Here is a 20,359-nt window from a genome sequence, read left to right on the forward strand (position 1 = left end):
TATTACTATTATAAACCGTGAGGCTGGGAAAAATAAATGTTTCTGATGATTCAACTTGAGTCCAAAGTTACTGTCATCTCTCACTAATTATTCCATTAACAAATAAAATTACATTTAAGAAAAGATGAGGTTGAAAGATAGACTAGAATCTAATCTGATTAGTCACATCGAGGAAGTAGTTGAGTTTAAGTCGGCATTAAACTTGTCTTTTTATGCAGTGATCTGTCCACCACATTTCATCATCCACAAGATTCGTCCACATAGTGTGAACAGTTCACAAAACGTAAACCTGTGTAGGTCAGGTCGGCCAAATAAATATAAAATAAGCCCGATACAATAAGCCCATAAGATGAGACCGGAATCAACCGGTTCGGTTTTCTCAAGAATTCTCAAAAACCGTTTCTTCTCTAAATCGAAAGCTGGGATTAGTAATCCCCACCACCACCACCACACTGCGATCGGAGAAGAAGCCATGGAAATTTCCCGAGCTCGTTGTCTTCTTCTTCTGATACTCTCCTTTTGTTTCCTATCATGTGTTTTGGCTAAATCTTCTCGTCCCATCTCCGTAAGTATCTATGTGCTCGACTCAAATCTCTAAGCTTCGTTGCAATATGGTTGCTGATTTTGCGTTAGGAATCAATTATTTTGTAGGATGTAGAGATCAGGCAGAAGAAGAACGAATGATATGCTGATATAGAAAGGTGAGTTCAGGAAGATAAAGGAATTGCTTTTTTTTTTTTTTTTTTTTTTCTATGCTTCTGTTGAGAAAATTTTCTTGATTCTACTGATGTGATTAGGTTGATAAGGAACAACATCAGCTTTGAAAAAACTTTTTTGTTCTCTGTGTTACCCTAAGATTGATTCTTTGGTTACTATCCTTACAGATTGGGGATGTTTGTAGCTTGATTCTTGGTTGTATTGTGATTCATTGTAGAACAATTTGGCTAAATTTGTGAGTTAGTTAGGCAAATTCTTGGCTCTTATTTGCTCACTTTTGTGTGTGTTTCGTGTTGTGGAATGACAAACAGTGGGTTATGGGGGTGGCAATGCAAATCATCTGCAATAGCAAAAGAGAATTGTGCGCTGCGATGCCTTTCTCCTGTTTGTTATGAACTCATTTATGAGAGTGATCCGGTGAGGCTTTTTAAAAACGATGATGATTATGTTCATTCTTAAGGTTTCTGTAAATTTTTCTGTCTCTTCTGTATGCAATGTCTTTGTTTTGTTGTGCAGCTTGAAGAAGGCGAAAAAGATTTGATTAGAAGCCAAGAGTACAAGTATTGTATGTACAAGTAAGGTTAAAGCGACACTTCTCTTTTTGTTTTTACTACCACTTTCTGGAACTTGACAATCATTGTGGTTCTCATTTCTCATTAGTTGAGGACAAATATGAATGATTGGTGATGTGCAAAGATTTCTTAAAAGGATATAAAGCATCTATATACCGATCTGTTTTTTTGCAGGTCATCAATTGGGGAAAGCCTAGAAGGTGTCCGAGGCAGCTTTTGATTGTATCAAAGAAGAGATTTTCTCAGTGAAGACTTTTTTCTTTTCTTTTTTACCTTTGCCAAAAACTGAGCGTAGTAGATCTTGAGCTTGAGATATAGTATTCTGCTCTATCAGGTTTGAAGCCTATAAGGCTTTGATTGTTAGTTGGTACAATTGTCAATTTTTGCGTATAGGATGATGTTTACGTCTATGATTGGTAAATCCATCAAATCTTAGAAACCATAGTACAAATCAAAGTCCCAAGACTTACATTCAGAAATTATGAGAAAATTACTTTCAGAAAGGATTTGGTTAAGTAAGTTTGGCAACACAGAAAGAAAAGAAAAAAAGCTGAAAAGAGTTACAATTCATGAGATCAAAACACACCCCTAAAATGATTTCTAACAAATACAAATCATCACATTCATGGAGTAGGATTGAATGATGCAATGAACGCAGCCCCTGTTCAAGTGTGGTCAATTTATAGACGTTCACCTTGCTCACGAGCAATAGAAGCAGAGAGGATTCCAAGATCTCGATTGAGAACAGTCAATGCAGCTTCACACTCAGATACGATTCTGGTTACAGAAGAAGGCTCTCCAGCTACTGTCCCCGATGATCCAATGGAAAGAGCTGCATGTGAGTCTCTTAGGTTCTTCAAGTTTCCTAGGAACTGTTGACAATACACAACTCATATTATTCCACCGTGTTATCAGAATCAGGTATAACTGATATGGACTTGATCCGGCTCTTGAACACAGTTATCAACTAAAGTTAAATCTGCCGAGAGCTAGTCAATATAGTCGATACAACGAAGCATATTATATGCTTCCAAGTATTAAGATAGAAGGAGACAATTAGGTACCTTTAAAAGCATATTATATGCTTCCAGTAAACGGTTTGCAGCAGGACCAAAACCATGAAGCTGAGGCACTTCCATCATATGCGTCCATGGACGAATTTCCTGAAAAAATCCAAACATAGTGATAAGGATACAGCGGCTTATTTTTCAGTTTCTGGAAAAGCTAGTCAGATCAAAAGATAGAGAGACATAGCGCATTTCATGTCCACAAGAAAAACGCTCAAGTTAAATATTTTGCTTCCAGCTGATTTAGGTTGATAGACGGAAAGAATTATGAGTTTGAATGAAAAAGAAATACCTTTGTGTAGATTGTATTGAACGCCCTAGCAGTTTCAAGAAACGATTCTAAACGAGCCCTTAGTTGAGATTCCACTTCAGTATATTCTTCATCTGGGTTGTAAGCATGCTGAAAGGAGAAGAAAAGCAAAGAAAGACATATTTAATTTAAACAATCTGGACCTAGCTGTTAAAAAAGCAAGACTGTGGCCTTCTATCAACAAGTCAATAAGTAGTGGGAATTGAGTTTGTATATACGTATTAGTTAGATTATGTAGTTCAAGTCTTGGCTACATCAGAACCAGAAGCTACATATAAACAGAAATAGGAGCTATATGTTAAGCAATTGGTATATGCAGTTTACAGGTAAACGTGCCATAAACGATAAGTTGAGTGAAATATCTCAAGTCTGACGAAACAGCAAATTGGTCCAATGAGTTCTTTACTACAGAGTCAAAAACAAAACACACCTTTGCTGCCAAGTCATCGACTTTCTGTTGAAGATTAGAGAGAATCTTGGCCTGTTCTGACAGTTTTGTCTCCAGTTCTGAAACATCTGGTCTGCAAATAAACTTCCATTAAGGAACATAATGTCACTACATCTGCTGAAACATGAGGCAAGAATCTAAGACCATAAAGATCTGGAAGCATAAATAAAAAACAAAGGGACTAACTGGCACCAAAAACACATTGCTAACCCTTGTGGCTCATAGTGGCTAAGTTTCTATGTTGAGGAAAACTAAGTTTACATTTACAATACATCTGAAAAAGTACATTACCCACAATCACTAAATAACGACAAAAGGTGCAATAAGTTGGATGGAGATAACAGGAGAAAGTAGTTGTTACAATGGATATATCGACTGGATCTGCACATCAGCCGGGAACAGTTTGCATTCCTCAGAAAATATAAGAGATTGTCTCTCTGCAATAGCATCTATGAGTTGGATATCTTTCGCAACCTGCTCATCAATACTGAAGAATAAGCAAAATCATTGTTATGCTCAAAGAACAAAACAAACTATAATGATACAATTTGGCGGATGATATCAGATACAAGTTATTACCTCCATTCTGGGTTATCTGAGAAGAGGCTTGCTTCCACTAAATCAACAATATTGCGAAGCATTTCCATCCGATCTTCATAGGTTCCATGTCCCTAAACAATGAAACTATTATTGCATCTTGAAAGTTCAAAGTTTACAAAAATAAAATATATAAAAATTGATCGTTGTTGAAACAAATCATGGAACTTGAGCACATATAGGTAAATGAAAAATCCAGTAAGTCTAGATAAAAAAAAAAAAAAAAAGAAAGAAAAGAAAAAGATGATCTAACAATATAAACAAGCTTACTTGAATGGCTTCTATATCTACAGTAGGTGTAATCCCCAAAAACTTTGCGATCTCTGCCAAATCTGAAAACGAGAAATCACTTAACTCATCAAAACTAATAGACATGCCCTCAAACAAACTCTTCAAGGAGTAGCAAGATAGGAACTAAGAACCATTGTGTATCTATGGAAGCTCAAGCAATAATGGAAACATAGTCTATATGATCAGATAAAACACTTACACTGAATACGAACAGTTTCTTCATCACGAACCCCAGCATCTCCCTGAAGATTTTGCTGTGAGAAAGGAGATTTATCACCTAATAACCTACAAGAATAGCCAAAAAGAAGACCAGTTAAGTAAACCCCGTATAAATTCTCCATTGTGGTTACAAAAAAAAAGAACCTAAATTTCAGGTTAATCAAGCAATTCAAACAGACCCAATACTACATTTTGACACTGATCAAACAAAGTATCAACCTCCACACTGCGAAAACCAAACCAACAAAAAGACCCTTCGAAGTTTCGATCAAACTCGAAAATTCAAAATGTGCTATATAGTTCAATTGATCTTCAAAATTTAAAAAATTTCCCAGGCAAGATGATCGGAAACAGACTTATAATAAAGCCGCAGAAGAAGAAGAAGAAGAAGAAGAAGAAGAGAAAAATACTTGAAAAAAAGCCATTCGAGAAGAGCGTAGCGTTCCATCCCGGCGAAAAGGAGTGATTGAGCAGGAGCATTTGCCCTAGGGTAATTTAGCAGCCCTAGCTTCTTCTGTATCTCTTCCATCTGCTTCGCCGCCATTTTTCCTCCCCCACCCCACTGATTCCGGAAACGGCTTCAACACCAATTCAAAATCTCGAGATCTGACACTCTCGTCTCGTTGCTTTCTCTCAAACTCTTAAAAAAAGAAAAAACGAAAAAGAGCCTAATTTACCATATTAGCCTCTTCCTCACCTCTCCACCGTGTAAAAAGAGTAAAAAAACAAACCAACAATAAATAAAAAAAATTGGAACAAAAGAGAATTAAAAAAAAGGTGGGGGAGACACAAACTCCAAGAACAGAGCTTTCAAAAGAAATTTGTACTTCCCAACGGATCTCTGACGTTTGGTCCAGAGCCGACGACGACCCACCAGCTCTCAAACCTAAAGTTATCTCTTTTACTCTCTCTCTCTCTCTCTCTTTTCTCCTGCGTTCGTGCTTTTGCTCTGTTGCTTAAGTTAAGCAGCAATGATCTCACTGAATCTATCTCCTTCCCTAAACCCGGGTCTCCTCCTCCACAAGACCCGGACCCGTCTCTCTGCTCTTCCCTTCACCAACCCTAAACCTTTCAATCACAGATACCCATTAGGGCTTTCTCCGATTCGCGCCGATTCAAAACCCTTGCTTTCTGTTTCACTCACCAACCCGGTTTACTCCTCTGGGGTTTCGCGGAAACCTAGATCCATCCCCGCCGCTGCAACTAACTCATCTGATTCAAATCCGGACGGGGACTACGAAAAACCCGATCTTGGCGAAGCTGAGAAGAAAGAGAAGAAGGCCAAGACGCTTCAGCTAGGGATCGTGTTCGGTCTTTGGTATTTTCAGAACATCGTCTTCAACATCTTCAACAAAAAGGCACTCAATGTCTTCCCTTATCCATGGCTTCTCGCTTCGTTTCAGCTCTTCGCAGGTTCTATTTGGATGTTAATCTTATGGTCCTTTAAGCTTTACCCTTGCCCTAAGATCTCAAAGCCTTTCATCGTTGCTCTCCTTGGTCCTGCATTGTTCCACACTGTTGGACACATCTCAGCTTGTGTCTCTTTCTCCAAAGTCGCTGTTTCTTTCACTCATGTTATCAAATCAGCAGAGCCTGTGTTCTCTGTTATCTTCTCGTCTCTGCTAGGAGATTCGTACCCTATAGCTGTATGGTTATCGATTCTTCCGATTGTTATGGGTTGTTCTTTAGCTGCAGTCACTGAAGTCTCATTCAATTTAGGTGGTTTATCAGGAGCTATGATTAGTAACGTTGGTTTCGTGTTGCGTAACATTTACTCTAAACGAAGTTTACAGAGCGTCAAAGAGATTGATGGATTGAATCTGTACGGTTGCATCAGTATACTCTCTCTGCTTTACTTGTTCCCCGTGGCGATCTTCGTTGAAGGATCACATTGGGTTCCTGGTTACCATAAAGCCATTGCATCTGTTGGGAAGCCATCAACCTTCTACTTTTGGGTTTTGCTCTCTGGTGTCTTCTACCATTTGTACAACCAATCTTCGTATCAGGCACTCGATGAGATCAGTCCTTTGACTTTCTCTGTAGGGAACACAATGAAGAGAGTTGTGGTGATTGTCTCTACGGTTTTGGTGTTTAGGAACCCTGTTAGGCCTTTGAATGCTCTTGGATCAGCCATTGCTATTTTCGGTACCTTCTTGTATTCTCAGGCTACTGCCAAGAAGAAGAAGATTGAAGTGGGAGGTGATAAGAAGAACTAAGGGCAAATCTAAGGTTTCCTCAAGCTGTTTTATTCTTTTCCAAGTTTTGTTTTTTGTTTTTGTTGTTTTTAATCTTATTATGAGACTAGATTCGTCATTTCTGTTAACTGGTTCAGTTGCTTCAAAGACTTTGATCTACTTTAGTTCTTGACCTCGTCTACTTGATATTCTTGATTCTGAGAAGAGTTAAATTTCTTAATCTTAAGCCAGTTTCTGCCTAATACAATGAGACTTTTGAGTCCAATTCAAAAACTGTACACTAAAAAAACACAAAAGAGAGTTGCCTTCTTTTCACCAAGAGTAATGCCGGAACCTTCTTCGGCTTGTTCTCCTGAAAGGTTTACAAGCCAAAATGCTAAGATCAACAGCTGCAGCAAGCGCCATGAAAATAGCTGCATCTTCCACACAAGTTACATGCCGCATAGCCAACTGCACCACGGGTTTGCTGCTTTTTCCTTCCCCTTGCACTCTTGAGCTCATTACAAACCCGCCTCCAGAGACACATTGTCCCAGACCTGAGAAGTCTCCGCTACTCTGCGGGCTTGGAATCGGGGTAGCTGCAACCGTTAGCATCTGTTTATCCGTGTCGACTAAAAACTCCCCGCCTTTCTCAGCGCTGATGAGAATTTCAGACATTAAGACATCTCCAACTTCTAGCCCGTTTGATAGAAGATGGAATCTGCAACACACAGAGTCTCTGATCCCACGTTCCCGCCAAGCTTCGAGCTTTCCCCATGGTTGCCAGCTGTTTGGTCGAGATGGGTCAGGTCTGACCACAAGCCAGGCACCCGGGTTGGACTTGGCAACCCAATCACAGCCAGTGGATGGGACAAAAGGAGTTGTAATGAAAGCAGCAGCAACTGCAGAGCCAGAGAGATCATGTATCTTCACCTTCCAGCCTTTTCTCTCACGTCTCTCACTCTCGAGCTCAGTTCCATCGCCTGAACTTGACCAGTATCCATTCAACGGATCCACCTGTGACACCCTGAAGAATCAATAGCTCCTATCAGTTACTAAACAGAGAACTCAAAGAGACAAGCTTTGTGTGCAACTATAAAGAAATAAAAAAAGGTCACCTGTCTCGGCTAAATTTGCAACTGAAGATAGGTTGCTTGACCGAGCCACGAAGCTGAACTATCTGAGGGCTCAAGGTAGTAACATCCTCGAACTGGAAAACATATCTAGGATCAGGATCAAGCTTCACTCTCAAATGAAGCTGAGCGCCACCATCCCGCCTGTTCTTTCCGATACCGATCCATCCATTGAAGAGAATCATTGGTTTCCCTTCTCCCCATTGAGGACCTACCTCCAACTTAAATATCCCAATGTGCTGTCTTTTAGCACCAACCCCGCAATTCGAACTCTTTTTACCAGTAAAAACCGATATTTCCAAGTGAGCATGAGTATAGAAACATCCAGGGGTCAGGAGAGCTCTTAAATCAGATTCTTCAAGATAAAAGCTTGTGGAAACGCCCTGATGGTCAGGAGCTGCATCTAGGGAAGGCATCAAAGGAACAGATGTTGTCTGAACGGGAAAACCTCGGAGTTTTATTTCGCAAGAGCATTGGGAAAAACAACAGTTCTTCTTCTCATCTGTTCTTGAGGAAGAGTTTAAAAGGATCTTTGGAATTCTCAAGGCAAGAGAGCCTACTGAAAGGCGAATAAAAGCTTGGGGATCCATTAAAATGTCAGAAAAATCTCCCCATTGGATCACAGAGGATGCATATCCATGGTGGTATGATCAGTCAACCTAACAAGCCAACACCAAAGACGAAAGAGATTAAACTAAAGTTAAACCAAATATCAACAGGACACTCGAAAAAAAAAACACAGTCTTGAGCTCTGGTGCCAAGCAACTAATAGGCTTAAACACTTGTACTGAAATTAAAGTTTCCCTCTTTTTTTTTGTTAATAACAACACCACTAAGCTAGAGAATTTAATATCTTTCCTATTTTCCCACATAGCTCTAACCTATAAAGAACAACGATCACATGACTTCTACCATTAGTAAACTCTCAAGCTACATCAAGCTCTGAGAAATTAAATTACTTCATATTAAACTAACAGCACAGGACAAACTTGATTACATTAACAAACCTTAAAACTGAACAGAGCTATATAACCAATTGAAGTCAAGTGGAAAAAAACCAAAGAAGCAGAGAGAGAATCAAATCAAGTGAAATGAGCTAAAAATTTTAATGAAACAAAAAAAAAAAAAAGGAACAAACTTTATGGAATTAGGATTTTACAACAAATGAGCAGATAGAAAAAAAAGAAAGCAAGTTAGAGTTGTGATACAAACCTGTTTAAAACCCATAAGCATTATTTTCAAGACAATATGATAAGATCCCAAGAAAAGTTAGAACCTTTCAAAATCCTTTCGTAAAACCAAAAGGAGAAGAATTTAGAGATTTTTTTTTTAAAAAAAATGTGAGTAAATGAAATGATAGAGAAGAATCAAGAGAGAGGTAACATAAACATGAAATTCATATAAAGAAGAGAGATTTAAGATTATTATGATTCGTTTTTTTTTTTTTTTTTTTTTTTTTGGCTTTCAAAGAGAGAAATTTTTCTTCTTCTTCCTTTTCTCTCTTCTATCCCTCTCTCTTCTCGTGTTTGCTGTGTAATTAAAAAAATATTCTAACACCCGAAGAAAAAAAATGGACATATTCTTCGCAACGAAATTGACGGGGAGAATATAAACACAAATAAAGGGGTTTCTATTTTTGCTCCTTATATTACAATTTATCTCCTCTTTTTATCCTTTTTAAGTTTTAACGTCAACGTACAAACAAATATCAAATATGTATATACTGTATATACTTTTTCCATTGGTTCGAAACAAAATATATAATGTGTTTCATTTTGACCATTTTCTGCAAAATCAGCCTGTCGTTTAAACTCGATAATTTTGTATAATGAACTCATATATAGAGTAATATAATTTTATCGAGTAAAAAAAAATGGTTTAAGTATAACAAATTTCTTTATACTTTTACATGCTATGGAGAAAAAAATTAGATCTGATGACTTCATACATCAAATTTTAGTTTATATTATTAAATAATTTTATTTGGTACTAATTAAGTTTAATATAAAAAAAATATGATAGTAGTTATGATTTATTAAGAAAAACAAGTGTAAAGTTTATTTTCTCTATTTAAAACTGATATGGTTTCTTAAATGTGTACTAACAAACATGCTATGGAAATTAATGCTTTAAAACAACTGTCCACTCAAATTCTATCACATCATATATTAGTTTTTGGTTCTTATGTTATATAGATATTTTTAGATTTTTAAAACAGAATTCTTGTGAGATAGGTTTATAAATGTAAACAAAATTTCATAAATATTATTTTGAAGTTTTTAAATAAAATAGATATTTAAATTCTCTGTATATGAAAATGAGATCTCTTGTCTATGTTCAACATGATTCAGTATTTTATACCCTTTTTTTTTTACTTTAAAAAATATTAGTCCCATCCTCAAAGCATGTTGATGAACTATAATGATCTAGTATTAAATAAATGGGTATCACTTATGGTATCAACAATAACTTCAACGCAGTCGAATTATTGAACTAGGAGGTAGGTTAGTAGTGTTTGGTGAGGGAAAAAAAGAGATACTACTAATAATGCAAAACTACAAAGTCAAATAACAATTGAAACAGCTTAATACCAAAACGCAATGCTTAGGAGTTTATCTAATATTTATAAGAATATGGAATAAACAAAAAAAAAATTTAAGAATATAAGTAGATGATGGATGGATGGATGGGTACGTGAATACAGCTGTAGCCATGTTTCTCCTTTTCTTTTTCCATTCAATATTTACATACAAAAATAAGTAAGAAACAAAGAAAAAATCTAATCACTTTCAGACACATAAGCCTGACTTCATATCCCAACTGTCCATTTTATTTTATTAGATTTTTCAAGAATGCAACCTTTTTTTAAAAATTACATGTATTTGAATATTTGATGAAATAATGCACTAGTAGTCTACTAGACGTGGTCATCGAAACTTGTAAATTTATTTTTAATCATTTTAGAATCGCAAACCAGATTTATAGTGAAATGTTTTACATGCACCACAAAAATTGTAAAATGGATAATAATATTTTGCACTACGTTTACTATAAACCATACTATTATCTTTAACACATATACCTACTATAAATGTAGATAGAATCGCTAAGTTTGTTTATACTAATATCTCGTGTTCATATTAATTTAAGTTGATTAGTATCAAATTATAACACATCCAAGTTTCACTAAATAAGATGATTGAAATAAAAATCAAAGAATTTGGATTATAAAAAAACAAAGGAAAGAAAGAGCCGCAAAGGAGGAAAGGGATAGAGATGGGTTTTCGAGGAGGCTGACATCTTCGACATGTGCCTCTCTTACTGTCATTTACTTCATCAATCTCAGAACTTCTTTTGCCCTCTTTCTCTTTTGAATCAGAACTATATAATATATATATGGTCATGTCTAGATTCTCTGGATTAATGATGTTTTAAACTGTTTTGTGTCAAAAGAATTGGGGGTTTCAAGAAAAAAGGAACGTTTAAGCAAAATGGAAATCTTGGATACAACCAAACAGAAAAAGAGGAATAAAAAAATGTAGAGATTTGTGGACTAGAAAAAAAATAAAATAGTACAAAGAATCCTCTAATTAAGCAAAAAATAGAAAAATGCTTTAGAATTTTGATAAATGTCTTTTTCCCTAGTCATGTAACATTCTCAAAGAGATATTTTTTGGTTATTTTGTGGATATTATAAAAGAGGAGTAGTGGTCATTGCTGAAGAGTAATTGCACCAAAGAAGCATAAGTTTGAGAGAACACACATTACGGAGTTTACATTAGTATAGATTGCGTAGTTCGTGTTTGTTGAAACCTTTAATAGAATGCGGTACGCTAGCGTTGCCGAGGTTTTGCATAGTTAAGATCTAAGAGCGGTTAAACAAAAAAAAAAAAAAATGCATCATGCAAAATCAATTTCGAGTTCGATTAATAGGATGATAAACACGTGAAAACCATGAATATTAAGTTTTATTTTGTCTACGAAATTGTCAATTATCTTTCCTTTCTTTTTTTTCTTCTCTTCTTTATCTATAAACCATTCTTTTCATAATACTTTCTTTTCATGATACTCTTTTTACATGCATAAAATAATGCATCAAATGTTACTTTCTTTTCTTTGCTTTTGAGAGTTTGATTGCATCCATCCTCTTACCATTTCAGAATATTTGGACACTTGATTATGACAATCAATTAGCGACTTCTCTATCTAATACCGTTTGGTCGTCTTGAATACTTATTTTTACTGACCGTTCTTGAACGACTTTGGAATTGTATAAAGTCGTAAAGAGTTCATAGCTATGTTTTATCAATACAATAGTTTTTATTCATCTACTCTTATCTCCCGGATTTGTTAAAGTAGTTTGTTTTTATTTATTCACTACAGATCCAAAATTCTTAATAATCAAGAATTTGTCATTTATATATTTTGTCAAGCATCCATGAAAGTTCGGATAAATGAACAAGGTCAAAATTATGGTTAAACCAATCTTTTGTCATGTTCTACTTTTGATATTTTTATAACACATGTTATTCCTAAAATCTCAAATCAGAGCATCACTAAACGTTGAGACATGTTGTTGTTATCATCAAATTATATATTCAAACTGTTTGTGGTCATATGAGTGAAAAAAATGTGTATATATTAAGACCTCAGTCAACTAATATATACCAGTCTAGAGACTAAACAAACACAAACTCAGTTCAAATCAAATTTTGTGTGCCCGCCTAATCCTTATTTTATTTTTATTAGTCGTATACATCCAATTATCATATAATTAATTAGAGGATCATCAAATATCACATTGCATATATACAGATCAACCATTGATAAATAACTGAGGATATATAAATTTAGTAGATAAAATTAAAAATAAAAAGACTAGCTAGTGACAGGTTGGAGAGATAATGTTGTCTTTTGCAAACTTTTCTAACTCTTTTGGCATTTTTGTCTTTCCACTTTGTAAATTTCCTAGGTTGGCAACAAACTTAAAACTTAAAAAGCATCTAATACTCTCTTTACATATATAATCCAAGTTATTTTTTTTTCTTTTTTTTTTCGTTCGTATATTCCTTAAATCAAACCAAGAAACCCAATAAACAAAAGTGGATAAGTATTCACTAAATAAGTCTTAGAGGAGGTTATTAGTTCTATCATTTTAATTCAAACAAAAATCATGTGTTATTCAATCATTGCTTTTAAAAAACTTATCAAAATTACATGTTATTGGTTATATGATTTACAAATACTTATTAAAATCTCATGTTATTCATTAAGGCTCCTACTGGTAACCCATCGAGGAATAAAAAGAATGAGAAGGAAGAAGAATAAAAGAGAACAAATAAGAAAAAAATTATTTAAAAAAAAGGAACGAAGAGGAATAGGTGCAGAGGAAAAACAGAACAAATGGTATGGTAAATGGTAACAAAAAAAACAGAACAAGCAAAAAAATAAAAATAAAAAAATTGAATCAAAAACAAGCATCAAACCCACGTACGAACATGATACACGAACATAAACATGAATTGCTGGAACTTTTAGTAACCCGTGATACTAATATGATAATTATAAAAAATAATCAACTATAGACGTTGGGAACCACGTATTTTCACATATCATATTTGCTCAGCAATTTAATCTCGTTTCTTCAGCTGCTGGTTCATCATCCACTTCATCATCTTCATCAATTTTTTGATTTTGATGCATCCTCTTGTGTTTCTGGTATTACTACATCATCCGTGTTTGCCAAAGCAGATTGTGTCTCCTGGAGATGTGCCCCACAAGTAAACGGAGAGTAACGTTCATCTTGATCGACATCATGTTGACCATATATCTGGTCCAACAAATCTTTGAAGGGCAAAGACTTGTTCTTCAAAACCCGAACAAATTTATCTTTATTTCCAAAGTCCTGTCAATGATTCAAAACATATTAGAATAAAATTTTCTATTCATATAAAAATATTATAAATGATAACAAAGAGACTTATAGCAACTCGATCATTCCACCAAGATGTTGACATAATTATTTGTCCAGTGGACGGATCAACAACAACACCCGTGCGTTCCATCAGTTGCCTATTAATTTGCCAAAGCTTATGCAAGTACTCGATTTTGCTCTTTATCTCACTATCCCAAACAAGCTTCTCTCAGGTCAACTCAAATAATTTGTTTTCAACTCTTTTTCTACCAGCAACATTCGACATTTTACTCGAGTGGTCATTTGATTTTAGCTCCGTAATAACGAGTTCAAGCATAATTTGACAATGTCTTTCCTTCCACACATACTATAATATATACATACTCAGTAATCATGTTTCGTTTAAATACATTCATCCTATATGCATTGAAATTTAATAAATAATTATATGCAAAACATATATACCTTTTCTTTGATATCGATCCCTGATGCAGTGGTTGATTTGCCTTTGTTTCTTGAAAGACCTCCACGCCGTGATGATCCACTAGTCTCTTGGGAACTTGCCATAATCCAAGTTTTTTCTAAAGATCAAAATCAAATACATAAATTAATAAAACCAAACACAAGAATGTAAGCAAAACAGAAAAAAAAAACAAAAGAAGTCATGCTAAAAAATATTGTATGATTATTTTTTTCACCTTTACGTCTCTCGATCGTAGGGTTTTTTTTTCTATACGATGGCTTTTTGTGCTGAAGACTATTTATAGTTGTATTTTATAAGACTTAAATTATTAAACAGTTCATGAGATAATTATGAGATAGATCAAGATGAGTTTGAATTTGATATTGGATATGTACAAATTGTTTAAAATATAAGTTGTGGAACTAGTTGAATCAAAAGATATAAGTTTAGAAGAGTTTAACGTTATCATGTACCTTCTTTTATCGTGAGGTCTTCCTTTGAATGTTATCATCAATTTTTTTTACAATTTATTAAATTATGCATGAATTATTTTTTTAAAAAATAATAATTAATTTGTTTTCCTGTTTGTTCTACTAACAAATTGAAGAGGAACAAATTTATTCTGTGATTCCTAAAAAAAAAGAACGTATAAGAATAGTGTGGGGTCCATGTTTCAGAATTTGGAAGATATGTTACTTGTAAATGGTAACAAAAATGAGGAACAAAGAGGAACAACACATTCCTGTCCATTTTTTTTCTAAAAACTGGTCACCAGTTGGAGCCTTAATGATTTGTTTTTGGATGTCAAACTCCATATTATGTTTTAAATGGATTTGAGTGGATTTGAAAGTGTAAAATAGTATGATTCAAATCCAAAGATAAAACATGTTATTTCAAAATCCATGTATTTTGATTTTTAAAATTTACAATTCCAAATAGATTTAGAAATCACCCCTCCAATAACAGTCATATAATACACTTCCAAGTCCAAAAAAAAGGGCAAGAAGCTTATTGAAGATTCAACATCAATATTAAAGACTCGATCGTTTTCAAACAAGTGGATCTCAGTTTCCAACTATGTACGAAAAGGAGAAACCTTTATACATGCCAATGTAAAAACAAAAATAAAAAGCTTCATAAAACCAAAACCCAGAATGAAAGAAAAATCACAACTTTCTAACCTCTACCTAGGCTCGGTATAACTACTACATATGTAATTTTACAGACTTGTTAATATATTTATTGCTATGTAATGATAATGTCTTTGAAGTTTGGATCAATCTTTTGGAAAGAGATCACTTCCATTTCTTGAAGAATTTGCCCTTGTGCTTCCCAAACATGCCATGTTTCCAGCGTTTTCCGAATTTTCCGTGCTTGAACTTGCCGTGTTTGAACTTACCGTGACCATGATACCCGTAGCCATAGCCGTGACCGTGGTGGTGACCATAGTGTCCATGGTGAGACATATGGTGAGCACCAGCTGCTGCAGCCACTCCACCAGCTATAATAGCTCCTAGACCTCCGTGGTGATGTCCTGTAACATTAATTTGGTTTCCTCATCAAACATCAAGTCATCAAAGGTCTCTATTGTTTTCAAACACAAATAAAGTTTGTTTTGAAGATGCTAAAGGTTATAGGATCATTTGACGAAAACGAAATAACACTAAACATATAAGCAAACGCAGAACGACAATCAAAAACCTAAATGACACCAACATGTAAAGAAATTTGTATGAGGAAGAATGTAAAAGTTGAGACTGAAATTACCAGAGTGAGACGAATGGGGATAACCGTGAGATGGATAACCGTGAGGAGGATAACCAGCAGGAGGGTAACCACCGTGTGGAGGATAAGCAACTGGTGGACAGCCATAAGGAGGAGGAGGAGGCGGGTATGAATAAGGAGCTCCATAACCGTGACCATGATGACCATAACCGTGACCATGATGAGGTGGGTAATGTCCGCCTGCAAATCCTGCTAAGTGGTGGAAGAGTCCTTTGTCATTGTGATTATTCTGATGATCATCTCCCATCTTTTTTTCACACTTTGATTTTTCAGAGTAAAGGGTAACCAAACTGTAAAGAAGAAAACCCATTGACATATTAGATTATGAAAGAAAACAGATAACTCTGTGTGAGGATCATTAATACTAAGGGGCAACCTGAGTGTTGGTGTCTACTCCAAATTAAAGGCTAATGCTAATAAAAAGAACACTCAAACCTCAAGAGAAAAGGCATCAAGAGACATATAAAGAGTCATCTTTTTAATCTACAGATCGAAACAATCCATTCACAAAAGATGCTTCTGACTAAGAATTGAGAAACTTCACCAACATTCAAATCTGATTTCTCTCTTGTCCACACATACAATTCCTTCTCTAAACGAACAAAAAGGATCAATTTTTTCTTTGAACATTCTAGGGTTTATAGCACTGATTTCTAGGGTTATAAAAATCTCAGATTCAGTAAGCTCAAACATAGACAGAACTGAAATATTCCCATATCACAAGATTAAACTGTCGCTATTCAATACACAAAACTCCAGATATTATAAATCTAAACAAAAGATTAAAGATGTGTGTTCGTACCAAGCTTAAGGGTTTGTTAATTTCTCTGAATCTGGCGAATTCGATACTGCGACGGCCTTCAAGCAATTGCCCAGAAAGAAAGAACGAGACTTGATTCGATTTCGTAATTCCAAAGATCACAACGTCGTCTTCACATATATATATATATATATATGTACTTGCGCGTTTTGTCGAAGCAGAGGAAACGCCTGAGACGCTGCTGATCGAGCCGTAGTTTCCACGCCACGCGTTTCCTTTTATTTTCTTTATTTTAATATACTTAAGATTTTTCTCTCTATTTTTTCAACATTGGTCCTTTTTTATTGTTTTTTCTCAACCAATTAGATATATTTTTAAAAATTCATACGAATAAGTTCTATAGATAATGAAAAATATTACGGATAAGGATCTGATTCCAGTCAAATTAAGACACACCTAATGACCTAATCCACAGATCTTTATCATTTAATACAAGTCACATGTCTTGTTTTAATCAACTAAGAAAGTCCTGGTACGGTTTGGTTTTAAACGATTCCGTTAGCATTGACTAAGAACTCAAACGACGACCAAATTTGGTTGTTTGGAAAAATAAACTGAATCATGATGTAAGCTGACGTTTCTGGTAAAGTCGTCTGTAGATTCTTGCACCTTCGAATTCTGCGTGGATCTCTCGTTCCGTTCGTATACCCATCGGGTTTCCCATTAACCAACCATCCTCCTCTGTGGCCACTGTGTCGTCCATGTGTTGAAGAACACTTGATTCCTCGTCGAACTGATCTCTCATGTCTTGAGCCACATCCAGCACATCTGATTGCACAAATATCTGTTGACAGCCAAAACACACACAACAAAAGTAAGTACACAACTTGAAACAACCAGTAAATAATGTTGGTAAGCATTAGAAGAGGGTAAAGAAAGTTTTTTTACCTTTCCGCCGGGTTTTAGGTTTTGAAGAATGGAATTAACCAAAGGCTTTTGGACAACACGTCTCTTTTGATGACGTTTCTTGAAATGAGGATCTGGACACTGCATTTTTAACACGCCCCCAAAACAAACAAGTTGGATCATTACTATTAAGTCAACACAGATCCTTGGAAACATTCTCTTACTCAGATGCTTTATCACTTACCAAGATTGAGACAATCTCCAACGGTCCAGGATAACTCGTTATCAGTTGTTCAAAGGAAACCATGGCGTTTGCAAATATGAAGTGTCTGAAACCCATCCAAAAGAATCCATCAAAGAAAGTCAGTATAACACAGAGAAGTATTCTAAAGATCTTCCTAAGGTTTTGGAATGCAATAACTTACACATTTGAAAGTCCGAGCTCATCCACCCAAAAGTTGGCGCGTTTGACCAGCTGTAAAGAAATTGAACTTGTTTAGGCCAATGTAACCGAAACTACAACTAGCTAAAGCAGATGAATAGTCAAGTGAGTTTGAAACTGTCAGAGAAGCTTGATGCCTACTTTCTGACGTATCTCCAATCCTAAGAAATTTGTCGATCCAGCATTCTTATTAGCTAGCCATAGGAGAAATCTGCCACTACCTAAAATATAAGGAAGTAAACACAGGATTAGTAGTTGAATCCAAATCCGAAAACCAATTCTAAGGCAGAGAGGCAAGAACGGAAATCAAATAAGAACGTTTTGGTTTTTAAAGTCAAAACACATTTCAAGTATGAAAGAGGTGCAAGACAAAGGAAGAGAATTAAAAAGAGAGCTATTTGAATGCCCAAAATCGTATTCAGATTCCACGGAAAGATGCCAATTATGCAACCAAAAGCTCCCAAAAGAACTAGTCTGTAATGTAACTCATCAATTAAGAGAACACGATTGGTGGAAGAAGAAGCATAAATCAACTTTAGGAACTATAAACAGAGTTGAGTTGAGAGATAAACATAAGTCCCACAAGTTCTAAGCAAGCTCACAAGTTACCACTTCCAATATCCACCATCAGAGGAAGAGATGGATCCTTATAAACTTCATCCCAAACAGGAACTGGAGCTGGTTTCTATCAGAAAGAAAGACCATTTGTAAATCATATATGCTTTCTCACATATCAAGGGTTAAAAACCTGTCACAAACGTTGCAACATTATCAACTTACAGAGAAAGAGGCACTGAGAGGATTAACATGCTGTCTGATTCTTACATGCCCCACTTCCTGAAAACAAACACAAGAGAGAAAAAACAAATGATAACTCAATCCTATCCACTAATTAGAGATAGTGACAAACCAGCTCCTTAGTAAAAGACTAGAGTCTAATGAAGATGAAAAGCTCTCTCAACTTGGAACAACAGAGACTGAATAACATTTATCGGATTCGGAAATTCGAGCAATGCCCAGAAACCAACAAATACATAGGAAAGAAAGGAGCATACTGACTTCAGATATCTTATACATGAGGTTTAGCTCTGCATACTCCAAGTCCACCAATTCATTGCTTCTCAGTTCTTTTAAATCGACACAAACTGAGGTAGACGCAGAGTTAAATGCTCCGAAGCTGCTACAATGGCGAGGGATTTTGTATCCGCTCGTGAAGCTATGCGGCGATGAAGCTAGAGAAAACACCCTTTTCGCCAAAAGCAATGGTGTACTTGAAGACGAAGAGCAAGCTTGATATAGAGTAGCCATTTTTTTTTGTATTGGAGGATAAAAGCAGGATTCGATTATTGGATTCCTTCGACCATAAAAATGTTTTCTTTTCAGTGTTCTCTTTGCCTGAGGGTCTGTGTTCTCAATCTATAAAACTTTTAAGAGTTTTGTACTTGATGTGATAAGAAATAAAATATATAGGGTGTTTCTGTAAATAGATCAAAATGTAAAAGGACATGTGGAAGGATTTTAAGTTAAGGCCCAAGCCCATAAACAATTAAACCGACTTAGACGCCGAGCAAGTTTGCTATTATTAATTTTTTGTTATGGTTTTCTATTTATTGTATTGTTATATTCTACATCATGTTGATTTTTTGTACATTTTTTTCATATTAGTTTGGCTATATTTTGTTGTTTTCCTTTACTCTAATCTTATATTTTATTTATTCATTCATGTGCATGACGTTGTTATCATATGTCAATGAATGTTTTTGGTTTAGTTTGAATATGTTTTTCTTTATTATTAAATTATAAGCTTAAACTTAAGTGTGATTGAGCATAACATGCATAAACCAAGCGATAAGTGCATGCTAATTTTATTTTTTTTTATTTATTTAGGAAGTGATTTATATTTTGACAGTTTTGTTTATGTTTTTTAATTTTTATTTTAATTGTTGGAAGCCTTTTTTTTACTTCACATATACAATCTTCACATTAATGGAGTTTAAGTCTTTGATTTTCTTCCTAATCTTAGTATTCTTAAAAAAAAAATAAAAAAATAAACAAAAAGAATTAGGGCTTATTTTTTGCAGGAACATTAAATTGTATTGATAGGATTTGGTGAGGAAGAAAGGATAATCATCTTCACGACCAACAACAAAAATGAAATCGATGATGCTCTTCTCATTTGGGTTGTATGTTTGAGGTCTTAGATGATACAACATATGCTTTGGATGATTTTAATCAATGTCTTGAAGGATAAGAGATTAATCAATGTGTTGAAGGATAAGAGATCAACAAGAAAGATTATGGAGATAAAAGGAGAGATTAGGGAGATGACGGATATAACAATGATGAAGTAATGAAAAAGGAAGTCACTCTCACGCTAGAGAGATTAGGGATAAAGAGAGATTAGCGAGATAAAGAGAGATATTCTTAGTACATTTTGCTTTTTTTTTTCTACAATTTTTCTGTTGATCCACAAATGATGAATTGAATATAAAAAACATCATTTTATCCGCATATATTATATTTTTTAATATCTTCTATTTTATATACTAGGATTCAGATTC

The 20,359-nt window shown here is 35.0% G+C and overlaps 5 protein-coding genes and 1 pseudogene across 8 annotated transcripts; 2 read left to right on the forward strand and 4 right to left on the reverse strand.

Moving 5' to 3' along the window:
• The first annotated feature begins 310 nt into the window (after nt 1–310).
• On the forward strand, nt 311–1,731 carry LOC104735805 (uncharacterized; annotated as a pseudogene). Its single transcript, XR_015577947.1, has 5 exons — nt 311–565; nt 652–701; nt 1,029–1,134; nt 1,234–1,292; nt 1,464–1,731. The product of XR_015577947.1 is annotated as an uncharacterized LOC104735805 (transcript).
• Nucleotides 1,703–4,969, reverse strand: LOC104735806 (AUGMIN subunit 7). Of its 2 annotated transcripts, none has more exons than XR_015577946.1 (9): nt 4,632–4,969; nt 4,202–4,287; nt 3,982–4,043; nt 3,694–3,785; nt 3,476–3,601; nt 3,097–3,198; nt 2,649–2,756; nt 2,354–2,452; nt 1,703–2,161 (listed from the first exon to the last, which is right to left on the reverse strand). XR_015577946.1 is itself a non-coding variant. In XM_010455659.3 (9 exons), the coding sequence occupies exons 1-9, from the start codon at nt 4,763–4,765 to the stop codon at nt 1,970–1,972; spliced, it is 990 nt and encodes a 329-aa protein (XP_010453961.1). In that variant the 5' UTR covers nt 4,766–4,959; the 3' UTR covers nt 1,703–1,969. The 2 variants fall into 2 exon arrangements, 1 of the variants encoding a protein (XP_010453961.1); XM_010455659.3 differs by having other exon boundaries at nt 3,097–3,187; nt 4,632–4,959.
• A 223-nt stretch (nt 4,970–5,192) lies between these two features.
• On the forward strand, nt 5,193–6,583 carry LOC104735807 (xylulose 5-phosphate/phosphate translocator, chloroplastic). Its single transcript, XM_010455660.3, has one exon. It carries the CDS (start codon nt 5,193–5,195, stop codon nt 6,435–6,437), a length of 1,245 nt encoding a protein of 414 aa, XP_010453962.1. The 3' UTR covers nt 6,438–6,583.
• A 28-nt stretch (nt 6,584–6,611) lies between these two features.
• LOC104770072 (uncharacterized) lies at nt 6,612–9,259 on the reverse strand. Of its 2 annotated transcripts, none has more exons than XM_010455663.2 (3): nt 8,741–9,259; nt 7,514–8,187; nt 6,612–7,422 (listed from the first exon to the last, which is right to left on the reverse strand). In XM_010455663.2, the coding sequence occupies exons 2-3, from the start codon at nt 8,116–8,118 to the stop codon at nt 6,729–6,731; spliced, it is 1,299 nt and encodes a 432-aa protein (XP_010453965.2). In that variant the 5' UTR covers nt 8,119–8,187; nt 8,741–9,259; the 3' UTR covers nt 6,612–6,728. The 2 variants fall into 2 exon arrangements, with proteins under 2 accessions (XP_010453965.2, XP_087337366.1); XM_087481240.1 differs by lacking the exon at nt 8,741–9,259 and adding an exon at nt 8,536–8,734.
• A 5,654-nt stretch (nt 9,260–14,913) lies between these two features.
• LOC104735809 (uncharacterized) lies at nt 14,914–16,892 on the reverse strand. Its single transcript, XM_010455664.2, has 3 exons — nt 16,493–16,892; nt 15,673–15,980; nt 14,914–15,439 (listed from the first exon to the last, which is right to left on the reverse strand). The coding sequence occupies exons 2-3, from the start codon at nt 15,935–15,937 to the stop codon at nt 15,201–15,203; spliced, it is 504 nt and encodes a 167-aa protein (XP_010453966.1). The 5' UTR covers nt 15,938–15,980; nt 16,493–16,892; the 3' UTR covers nt 14,914–15,200.
• LOC104735810 (uncharacterized) lies at nt 16,822–19,323 on the reverse strand. Its single transcript, XM_010455665.3, has 8 exons — nt 18,858–19,323; nt 18,579–18,635; nt 18,408–18,483; nt 17,940–18,019; nt 17,782–17,831; nt 17,601–17,685; nt 17,399–17,497; nt 16,822–17,294 (listed from the first exon to the last, which is right to left on the reverse strand). The coding sequence occupies exons 1-8, from the start codon at nt 19,104–19,106 to the stop codon at nt 17,070–17,072; spliced, it is 921 nt and encodes a 306-aa protein (XP_010453967.1). The 5' UTR covers nt 19,107–19,323; the 3' UTR covers nt 16,822–17,069.
• Nucleotides 19,324–20,359: the final 1,036 nt, after the last annotated feature.

This window comes from Camelina sativa, chromosome 13 (genome assembly GCF_030686135.1).
Source record: "Camelina sativa cultivar CO46 ecotype springtype chromosome 13, ASM3068613v1".
NCBI lineage: Eukaryota > Viridiplantae > Streptophyta > Magnoliopsida > Brassicales > Brassicaceae > Camelina > Camelina sativa.